Source organism: Corvus brachyrhynchos, unplaced genomic scaffold, assembly GCF_000691975.1.
Source record: "Corvus brachyrhynchos isolate BGI_N302 unplaced genomic scaffold, ASM69197v1 scaffold103, whole genome shotgun sequence".
In the NCBI taxonomy this organism is placed as follows: Eukaryota; Metazoa; Chordata; class Aves; order Passeriformes; family Corvidae; genus Corvus; species Corvus brachyrhynchos.
This window is the reverse complement of record NW_008237436.1, coordinates 3762019-3774034: the sequence shown is the minus strand read 5'-3', so window position 1 is coordinate 3774034 and position 12016 is coordinate 3762019. Positions and strand designations below refer to the sequence as shown.

General features: G+C 39.2%; 1 protein-coding gene across 9 annotated transcripts in view; it reads right to left on the bottom strand.

Annotated features, from left to right (window-relative positions):
• Window positions 1-12016, bottom strand: part of STARD13 (StAR related lipid transfer domain containing 13) — a 329105-nt gene that overhangs the window by 56639 nt on the left and 260450 nt on the right. The window contains exon 1 of one of the 9 annotated variants that reach the window (XM_017731333.1): window positions 7623-7690. The exons of the other annotated variants lie outside the window; for them this stretch is intronic. Coding sequence (XP_017586822.1) covers window positions 7623-7632 — 10 coding nt within the window. The 5' untranslated portion in view covers window positions 7633-7690. Of the gene's footprint in view, window positions 1-7622; window positions 7691-12016 lie in introns of those variants that run through there. 9 annotated transcript variants of the gene reach the window in all.

The window sequence follows — 12016 nt, the reverse complement described above, 5'->3', positions numbered from 1 at the left end:
GGAAGTGGTAGCCTCTCCAAAATCACCTCTCAAATGAGTTACCTTTGGCTGAACCACCAGTGTTTGGATGGGGGAGGCTACTGGCTCTTGATTTATATTATGAGATTGTAAGCAACTAGAAAAAATAGTTTGTATTTCAAGGTGCAAGTTATGAATTTGTATCATTTTTTACTGAGTTCCTCACACCAAAAGCTCAGTGACAGCCTGAGTAAATGCTCTGACTTGTAACACAGTCACCTAAAAAATTAATGATGAGTTCTTTTCCCAAAAGTCTTAAGGACAAACACATTTCCAGGGCCTCTGAAGAGGAAATACCTCAGGGAGAATATTGTTATTAGGTGACACTGAGCAAATGCTTAAGCAGGAGTGATTGAAGGAGACTGTGTACCCTAAGGATTTAATGAGCAGCTTGAAGGAGTTGATGGCCTGAGGCATAGCCTCAGGTCATTAAATCTCAAATGGTTATTAATCCCTAGGAAATGCTTTCTGTCAAGGTCATTAGTGCTATTATACAGTGAAAACTGAGGGTGTATCAAGAAATTTACATATAGCCTGTTTGCAGGAAAAATGTTCTCGGAGAGCATGGGCAGATCATTTCCAGGAGGATGCTGCAGTGTCCACAAGCCACCTGGCTTGGCTGAACTTCCATGTCACTCTCTGCACCACTTCTAAGATGAGCTTCTCTTTTGCAGAATGTCACTACAGGAATTTTACCATGCACTGAGCACTTGAATTAGCAGTTCAGCGTAACTCCAAGGGATAACATTAGTTGAAACCCCTTCTGCTTAGTATATGATTTTAGGTTGGAGTCCTGCCCTACTGTTGTTTCTTCTTAGAATAAATCCAGGAAATCTGATTCAATTGATGTGTACACTGGTGACAATATCATTGGACCAAAGGCTGAAACCGTGTAAGTGTTGGGATCCCTGCCCTTTTCTCAGAGTTTCCTAGAATAAAGGAAACTTCACTGCCTTCAAGCAGAAATACCTGGAACCAGAACAAATACATCACCTGGCACCTGTGTTAGGGCCAAGAGACTGATCAGCACGCAGGGAAGGACAGGAGGGGGTGAGATCCCAGTCTGGGGTTTCCCTCTTGGATCCCATCTCTGCATGGGGCACCTTGTGAACAAAGCCTCAGTTTCCCAGTTACTGCTATCACCTTCCCATTAAGCATGGAAAGTGTTGGTGCATGGATCCTGTGACTTTATGAACAGAGTCTAGCATTCAGGTAGTTATTTGGTGCATTTTGTGTAGCTAAAGTAATGATTGGATGTCAGATTTAGTGACTTTTTCTTCCAGATTCTGATGCTGGTTTGTGATTGGAATCTGGCAAACCAAATCTAATAATTCTGTTAAACTGTCTTTGTGGATTAGATTTTCCTACACTGTAACTATATCTACCACAATGTTTATTCTGAATTTTGAATTAGGTTTACTTACAAGGGACCTGCAGATCTTTGGTTTCATAACTATTGTATTATAATGATCAATGCTTGAATTTTAAGGCAATGCAACAGATTGCAATTACCTAAATCTGTTCCTTCTGCTCTAAACTAAGTAGAAACCCCAGAAAATTGTTACATAGTAGAATCATTTTGATTACGTCTCTGAGGATGATTTAGCACCCCAATTACGCAGCTGTCGACATTAAGTGAAGAGATCTTTCTTTATTAAAGACCCTGAGGAGATTTAGAAAGCAATAGTATATTATACTAAATAAAGAGAAAGAACAAAAGGACATTATGGTCTATTTAATTCTTCTGACAACATCTGCATTACCTGATCAATGCTTAGACATGCATTGCTATTTACTGTTTGATTAAGTGTCCTCACATCCACTGGCATCAGCTAATGCATGCTTACTAAATGGAATTTATGCAAATGTTATTTCAATTACACATTTCTACAGAGGTGTCAGGAACACACTCATATATGGGGAGCTGAGGGCAAATTCTCTCTTATTTTTCTTGTCTGATTGCTTTCCTGAGAGATATTCATTGAACGGAACCGGTAAATTATTGAAGTACAGAAAAGTACTTTCACAATGATATTAAGAAAAAAACTGCTCTTGTAGGATATGACTACATGTTTTTTGCATGTATTGGGTCCTTGATTTAGTTAAGCATATTATAGATATATTTGAGCACTGATCCTGTAAGAAATAAGTTCCACTTTTAAAATGTAAAAGATGAAATTGTACTTCAAAAATATAAATACAGCAGAATATTTTCAGAAGGAAACATTTGCTTAATTTAAATGTTAGATATCATTCCAAATACCTTAAAAAGAACTGCATACATATCACAATAAAGAAAATTTTATTTGGCAGTACTGGCTTAGACACGGCTGTGAAACCATAAATCAGATAAAATACGTGTTTGGACACTAAATTATTTTTGGAATTGGAAAATTCCAGTAATGCTATATTTTTACAGCAGTATATTCTGTAACCTAGATCACAATCAAACGATAAATGTAAAGTAATTTTCTTCTGAAGAAAAGATAAATTTAAACCCCTGCTGTAAGGGGTCCAACTGTGGAGTTTCACACTATCTTAAGAGGGAATAAGGTTGTTTTCCTGATCAAGATTTTCAACAGATTTTTGTAATTGAAATCACTGCACCTAAATATGTCTAACATTTATTTCCATCCTTGCTTTGCTGGATTGTGCCATAAGGCATGCACTGTACTATTTACATAAGAAGCAGATCTGAAAAAGAACCACGCATCCTTCATATCTCCTGTATTTTCAACAAAAGAGAGAATTCCTTACTCCTGGGCTCCTTTTTGCTTTCATTTTCACAAGTATCTTTTCTTTCTGGCTCTCCAACTGTGTTTTTTACTGTCTTGGTTTTCACAGCTATCCCACTAATGCTCAGGATACTTCAGTGAGTCTCTGTCAAATTTCATTCCTCCATGTGCTCTGTCACTGAATTTAGGAAAATGTTGAACTCCATTTCCTGTGAAGGCAGTCACATTTTCTTCACTGGATCTCATGCAAACACAGAGTAAGGAATAACTTGATAATACCACTGTCTGACTCATGTACTGGGACTGATAATAACTGCAGCCACATCCTGTAAAATGACCAGTTAAAACAAAAATAAAATAGAGTTGGCTTTTTCTCCTCCCAAGGATGGCCATGCTCATTTTTTTCTTAAAAAGACTTCATCTAAGAAGTTGAAATAAACCATGGAAAATAAGGCCAAAGTGGAGAGTGAAAGTTCATCTAGTCCACTCTCTGTCAAAACCTGCAGGACTAATATTTACTCTTCCTTAGAGGAATCCTGGATTCAGGACAATTTCTGAGATACACCTGACTAAACAGGTTGCTTTGGTCTCAAACTGGCTAGGTGGCAAATTTACAACTCTTTGCTGAAGTCGATGTTTTGATGAGACAGTTGAAGCTCTGTTCTGAGGAGGAGACATTAACTTGAGTAGTGTGTGGCTGGAATGCAGTGCTTACTTTTCCAGACCTTGCATTTAACTACCTCTGGATTGCCACACCTGTAGCTATTCAGCAGAAACCCCATAAACTTCTCATCTTTTCTTGCAAGCAATATCTTACATTCATGCCATGCTGGCATCTTAGCACCATTTACACCCCTGCTCACACAAATTGTGCCATTTCATGCAATGCTGCTTTGTGTGTGTAAGGGATGCTGGATGATAACCTCAGCTACAGTGGCCAGGTTTGTTAACCCTCACTTCTTCTGATGAATACAGAAGTGCAGATCTCTCCAAACTATCACAGATTTGTTTGGATCAAAGGTCTGCACAGCTGTGAGTTTCAGAAGGCAGAAGAGCGGATTCCAGGAAAGCAAAAACACCAGTGAATGAAAAGCTAAGAATATACTTTGGGTGAAGCATGGAAGAGGGAATTGCCAATTCCTCAAATAACATTGTTTATTTAACAGTATCCTGTTGGGGGGAAGTACGTAACTGCAATGACTCTGAGTAACTGTGCGTACTTATGTCATGATAATGTGATGGATTATCATGACAGTCTACTCTCAAGGGAGCAATATTTGTGTCAGGCAAATACTGGTCTTCCAAATAGCCCACGGTTATCCCGCACAGGGCACAATGAACAAAAAGTGTGTCTGACCAGCCAGGAGTATGTTCTTCCAAATAAAGAAAATCCTTAAATTATAATCTTAGTGATAAATAGCTCTCCAAAACAATTCTTCACAGTGAATATTTTTATCAAACACCAGACACTCTCACTACCAATAAATAACCTGAAGAGTACATTCCTATTTAGTATCAGTAAAAATAACAGAATTTAGCCCTTAAAGCTTTTGCATTCAAAACTTTGTGAATAGCTCACAGATAATGATGACTGTGTTTCTCCGCTTTGGCAAAGAAAGATATTCAGTCAAATATATACTTGCTTATTTATAGCTGTTTGAAAAGATTGACAGAATTTGAAGAACAAAATCTCTCTTTTTATAACCAAGTCTCTGCATCTAGCTGGTGTCTGCAATCCTCACCACATGTAAAGTAGTAAAGAAGCATTAATCAGTATTATTTAATTACTTGTTGCCAAATTATTGTTTTTGTTCAATCTCAGGGCCTGAGCACTAATATTCCCCAATAACCTTCTAAAGCATCAATGCAGAGACCCCACTCCTCCTCACCGCCTGCTCTTTTCTACTTCCTTTCCTTTAGAATATTTGAAGGCTGAGGTAATAGCACGCAGAAAAGATATTTAGTCTCTCTTCCAATACAGACATGCTTTGAAGAAAAGCAGTGTAGGCCTATCCCAAAAAACCAGATACTTTTTTGAAAATGTTTCAACTTGCACACACTGGGTGTGAGCTTTACCAAAGACGCCTGCTGCAGCACTAAACAGCAGCGGATCTCCTTTCTCACTTAATACCTCAGTTTCACGTTTCAGTTTACAGTCTGTCTTGATAGTTCATCTTATGTGCAATGAACAAAATCCAATCAGAATTTGCAGAGAACTGCATGAAAAAAATCCTCAAATGTCCTCTACTATTGTTTTCCATTTTTAATGAGAAGGAAGAATTCATTGTGGTCAGACGAGAGAAAAATACAGATGCAAAAAGAATCATTTAGAAAAGCAGTCTTAGAAAAGGCTGTTACTCAAGTGTGTCAGGGGGATCAGGTACAATTTTTCTGTTTCATTTATTTTTAATCACATCTGGCAATTGGCCTCAAAGTCTCCAAGACTTTATGATACCTTGAAACAAAAAGGGCAAAATGCTCTCCTCCATCATTTTGGAAGACATGAGGGCATTAGCGTCCGTGGTAAGCATAAAGCCCCTTCCAAAGCAGCCTTAAGAGCTCTATGCTAAGAGAGCTGCTTGAAGAACAGCAATTAGCCATGAGACCAGTAGCACCAGCTCATTTTTATCACAATGATACCATACCCCTAAGGCAAATATTGCTTTCAGGAGATGGAAAAAATGAGAAATGACAGCATCACAAATGAGACCCCAGGAATGCTAAGATGGAAGATCCCTAACTAAAATATAATAAATAGCATTGCTGTAGGATTTTACCTTTATTTATTTAATATTTATTTAGTAATTGTTTCATCCATAAATATACAACATTTGTAAGTTATTTAGATCCATTCTGCCAGACACCTCCTCAAATATTTTGTACTGGAAAAACCTGCCCTAGCCACCAAGAAATAGCAGCACACAGTACTGTGCAACCACCTTGACTCCAAGCTGTGATCTGAACAGCTCGTTGTTGTGCACATCAGAGGTGCATGCTTTCACAATACTCACAGGGACTTCTAGTTCGGGACAGTTTCCTTTAATATGTAGCACAGGTGGGTATACTTAGAAACAATATTAGTTTCTGCTCTCATGTTTCTCCTAAAATCTTAGATCCTAACCACAGCCAGAATCTTTTTCTAAAAAGCAGACTCAGGTCTTCCAAAACTGACTTTATCTATCTCTTAAAGGTTATTTAATAAAATGGGCACATGGAGTTGATAACACTTTTAATAGTTTGTCACTTTTAAAGGTGGCAAAGTGGTAGATGACCAAAACAACTGTCACTTCATAGGTGCAATGTACTGATATAATGTTATCTATCTGTGAGCTGTATAGGTGTTTGCTATGCTTGGTAAGTTCAGACCAAATTCATCACTGGTTGGGCTGGAACACATTAGGGATGAACTGCAAGAGTGAGTCCCACATTTTCCTTATGATGGAGGAGCAACTCAATTGTTGAATTGTTCAACAATTTTTCATTATAATCATTTAAAAAATTTACAGCAAACCTAAAAATGTACTCCTTTTATGTCTTTCTTCACAACACAACTCACAGAACTTCACCTACTAATTTATTAATAATTCTTTTAATTTCTGCATTACAGAATATTTGTACAACTGCTTCCTAAAGAAGTAATATTTATACCATCTGTCTCTCTGGGACACACTCCTGCCCCCCAAAATAATTTCAGAATCTACTGGCCAGTTTCAGTCGAATCTGACAGGAGGAGCCATGTCTTAAAGATAGTATATAAATCAGCATTCCAGTAAGGGAAAGGCATTTGTGGGGTGACCCACTGTGCATGCTGAGAAGCAGCAGTCAGTTGGCTGCAGAGTACACAACACTCTGCATCAGCATCAGTGTCTGTACCCCTTCTCTTGCAAATATTTAAGGGATGGGAGAGAGATCTGGGAAGTGCCATGGAGGAGGGGAAGGACTTGTTTTCAGTGAGGCAGGGGAAAGGAATCCAAATTCGTAGGAAACAAGGCTGCACTGATGTCAGTGCTCAGAAAGCAGAAATTAATTTATTTCAATTTTACAATAATCTCTAAGATGGAAATAAAGGTCAACCACTAGTCATCACTGGGCAATGGGTTGCTCCAACTTTCGGCAGCTCCAGGATGACTCATGCGAGGGACAGACACATCACTGCTGCATTCTTCGCCAGTGTTGCTGAGTGACCACATAATGTCCCCACAGCACAGTGTCCTCACACTGCTCTCAGCCCTGTCCGTCCCTCCCTCCCACTGCTTTCTTCTTTAGAAACTCCAAGAGAAAAAGAAACTGATGGGCTGTGTCACTGAGTAGGAGCTCTGCAGCTTACTCCTGCCCTGAGCTACATACTCACCTAGGTCCAAAAAAATCTCCTGAAAGAGTAATTTGCAAGAAAGGGCCTTGGAGCATCATATTTCCCAGTGCTAAAAATCTACCAAGCTCCAGCATGAATGTCTCTACAAGAGACAACAAAAATGAGGACATAATCATGGCCATATCAATCCATCAAGCAACCAGCAATTCCCTAAATACTCATCAAATCCAACATCCTGGCAGACCCATCCTCTGTTTCACAAACCATTTCACAACGAAAGGCTGTACAAAGCCCAACTTTTATCAATACCAGCCAAAAATATGTAATGCATTCACAAGAACAAAGCTTTTACTCAGCATTTTTTGTGGTGCGAAGAGACAAATTTGCACAACTGTTGCCATTGTTTGTATTTCATTACAAAGCCAAAATCAGAACCTTGCAACAGTCAGTGATGCTCAAATGTTTAATGACAAACTAGCTGGTGCCCTACAAAGCTTACAGTCCTCACAGACAGGCAGAAAAGGAAAGGATTAAAAAACAAAAGCACGGAGACTTACGGATGGTCATCCTACGAAGGGAGGAATTTAGCTCTTCTGAGTTAAATGTAGGAGATGTGAGCTCAGCCCACTCAGAACAAGTAGAGCCCAGGACTGCCTCTCTCTGGGGGGAGTGCTCTAATTCTTGGGCTATTATGCAAGAGGAAGATAAGTCACATCCATCTTCAAATGAGTAAAACCCAACTGCATGGAGCTGCCAGCATTTATTTCCTATTGTTCCTCTATAATCCCAGTGGAAGAGGTATTTACTTGAACGAGGCAGACTGAATCATCCTCGGGTGGGTGGACAGATGGATGGATGGAGAGGGGGAACAGATCTTCCTCCTCAGATCGTCAGTAAGAAACTGCTGCTCTCCTAAGACTGTACGAGGAATTTAAGCAGTCATGACAAATTGACTGGAGCATCTGCTTAACCCCAGGTACCTAAATCTTGAATTAAATGAACCAAGTTCTCCACAAGACACATGGTCTCTCTGGCAAATGCCAGTGTTTCTTGATATTTCAGACAAATACCCTGGTATTGCTAATTATAGTCAGCCTGACTTTCATCTGGTATAAATTAGTGTTGTTGCTGCCAGCGACTGACCCAGAAAATCCATGTAAGACGGCAGGATCTTTGCAAGAAAATGAGGCTCTATGTTAGGTGGGGCCTTGTTGCTAGGAAGACCTGTTGCCGAATGTTTTAGTTCAAAAGACTAAAAACATTATTTCACATTATGGTCTCTGACTTAGCACGGTAAACGACCTTCAAAACCACAATCTAGTAACAGTGCCTTTGTCCCTGCTTGCCATCAATGGCAGATTCTCTTCTCTTTCTATTTTTCAAAATTATCCAGAAAAGTACAATAGGATAGACCCAGGAACCAAGCGTTTTTTCAAAAGTAGATCATAATTTAATCTTTACAACAGAGAACAGAACAGCGTGGGTTTTCTCTGACTGTGGACTTCTTGTAATTTCATTGAAGATAAATATTTAGATAGCAACCAATGGGATATTTAATCGTCAGGAACTATTGCATTTAAAGAAAGTGCTAGAGATTTTCAGACTTCCTATGTGTGTTGACAACCCATTCCCATCATTTACCTTCTGTATGACATATAAATACAATCACTGCTATAATTTATAAATTGTTAATATTAGGACTGTAGGGATGGTTATGCTTTCAGTTCTCCATAAAAAAAAGACAGCTTTTACATCAACATCTGGCTGAACTTCATTACTTTCCCATCCATTATTTGTACTCCTCCTCCTTCTCCTTGGCCTCTTTACTTTTTTCTTGTCGTTCCCCTGTCTGATTTCATCCAGGAAGCTGCACACCCTGACTGCTCTTGGCTCCTGTGATACTCATAAACCATGAGACAAATAAACACAAGCGGAAAGGACAAAACCAAAGCAGGAGGAGATTTGGTAAACCTAAATATGTGAATCCTCCAGCTGTCCACATAAACAGGCCATGGCACCATCTGAACCAAGGCACAGCATCCTGCCTACCCCTTCCATCCTCTCCCCTGCTCAGTTAGTGTGAAAATGAAAGCTCTTCAGGTCAGCACCAAAACTTCTCATAAACCTGACCAGCACTCACAGAAATAGGACTGGCAATGGGACAACTGATTGCTAAAAGATACAGTCCTCTGTCAGGAACCAATCCATAGATCTGACAAACCCACAATGAGTAGAACAAGGGTGTAAGAGTTCAATTTCAGGAGCTATTCTCAGTACTATTTACTCTTTGGGGGAAGTTTTTCACGGGATGGCTTATCTAAGTGTCAAATAAATTCTATAATAATATCTAGTTCAAAGAGATTCTGAGAAGTGTTACTATTTGGAACTTCAGATCTCTGGAGGAAAAGCACCCTGAAGGTGTGTAGTAACTGGAACTGCATGGATAGAGTCTCCAGTTGGTAACCAGCGAAGTTACAGATTAGATACTAGGTTAACATATGCAGTAAAAGAACTTGAACAAGAAATGCATGTATCAGTAGAAATGTATTTAATGACTTTATCAGCATGCATTTGTCAAACTCTATTGGGTTTTGAGAACAGCCACAGAACCACCCCCAAAAGGATCAAAAGAATGTTATTTCTCATATAAGAAAAATAATTTTACTCAGAGAATAAGAAAATGAAACAACTTCTCACAAAGAAAAATGACCTTGTAAGATGATGCAGCTCTGAACCAAATTACATATATTCTACTAATCAATAAAATACAGTTGTCAAGGCAACACTGACATCAGAAAGTGAAATACAGAGGTCTGTCTTACATAAACACATACACATACCAATATGTTATGTGAACTTTTGTAATCTAGCAATGACTTCAAGGAAAAATATGTTTTTACAAAAGAACACATATTTCCCAGGCTTGATAGATTCTTGTGTAAGAGCTTTTATGAGATTTTAGACAAGTTGCATTTTGTTTGGTAGTCTTTGTTCTTGTTCTTTTTTTTTGACTGGAAAAGAAATGTTGCAAAAAACCCCCTGCTTTCTGTGAAAATTTTTCTAGCTATCAAAGTGATTTAAACCAGTGACAACTGGATGGGAGTTAAAACTCTACCAAAGCATTTGAATATTGATCCTGATAGTTTAGACTAAAAAAATTGAATTTGTAGATCCTATTTGTATTATATTATGCAGACTTCAAGGGACAAGTTCTGAGTACAAAGACTGAATAAGAAAGGGGGTTTTTTCCACAGGTCTTACAGTTGTCATTGTATGTGTTTTTCACCTGAAAGCTCAGTTCTTGTGCCTTATTTGGCAACTATTGTAATTCCAGTGCACTGAGTGGAACGAATCACAGAGCGGGATGTTATTGAGCATGACTATAGGTGATACCAGCCAGCCCCCTCTGATCTCTGATTTTGTGTTTAATCTGAACAGATCATTAAATTATTTCATAGTTTACCACCAGAACCTCTCAGTACTTGTGCAGGTTGCTGGTACAGGAGGTTTCTCTTGCTGTAGCTAAATAAAGCCTAGTTTTCCCAGCAATGTTCACAACTCCTTGCCCCTTTTTGCAAAAACCATGGACAATACCTTCTGGTCACAGGACACCACCTCATGGCTCCCTAAATTACTGCTCATGTTTCACCCATCTGTGTGCTCAGCCACCTGGAGCTGGCAGATATTTTCCCAACTTGGATGCCATAGCAACCAGGTCTGAGGAATCAAGGCAGAACAATAGCCGTCTATTGAATTTGCTCTGGAAGTTCATGTGGACAATATAAATGTAATATAAATAAATAATACGAAGCATGAGGATGTTTGACTGCTGCCTTAGAGGTCTGCAAGCATGCTCATTGTAAGTACCAGGCATTCAAGACTCTATTTTCTGAAAGATGGTTTTCAAACAATTTTTAAAAATGAACTGCTTTAGCTCATTCAGCATCTAAGTTCACTGAAAAACTCCTCTGGAGATATCCCACTGAGATCTGGGTCAGCCTTCTAATTTTCAGTTCAGTTAAAAAATGAAGCTAACTCATTATGCAGCTGTCTGTAATGGCAAACCCATGGTGTTTTTACAAAGAACTGAGAATATGGGATGGTATTTTCAGGTATGTATAAGCAATTATAGTCCAAACAAAATAGTGTCTTCATTCCTCATTGGGTCAAGTGATGAAAAGACTGACTGTTTTGTGTGACTACCTCTATTAATTTGGATGTATAAATTAGACATGTTCCTGCAGGCCTATGGAGATTAAATGCACTATGAAGTGCTAAATATTAACATAAATCTACATTTTGAATTCAGTGGCTCAGAAGCACAAGAGAAGCGCACATGATTGTGCCTGAATCTACCACATTCACTTCTGGTTATCTGTGTACATGTTCTTGCAAACCAAATTAATACAACAGAGCTGCACATGAAGGTCATTAGCCACGGGTGGAGGGATGTGACAAACTAAACATCTCCTGAACAAATCTTCTAAATCTTCTGCCCAGAGAAGTTGTGGATGCCACATCCCTGGAATTGCTCAAGGCGATGTTGGGTGGGGCTTTGAGCAACCTGATCTAGTGGACAGTATCTCTGCCCATGGCAGGAGTTCGGAATTAGATGATCTTTAAAGCCTCTTCCAACTCAAACCATTCAGTGCATCTATGAGCCTACTGAACCTTTCTTCTGTGACAAGTGAGGGCCCATCCCCTGCTCCAGGTGCACCAGCTGGGATGCACAGACACAGGAGAGACACAGAAGGAGCAACGCCTCAGTGCCATGCTCTGCTGTGCTGAAAAAGAAGACGCATAGGTTCTTTTTGGAATTGGAGTTTAGTTACAGAAATGGGGGCCCCAAGGACACGGGCAGAAGAAAGTAGGTGCAAGTTCCAAGTATTTCCCTGAAACTAAGCCCGCTGAGACCATGTTCTGACTTTTCAATGGTGCATCAGTGCTCATG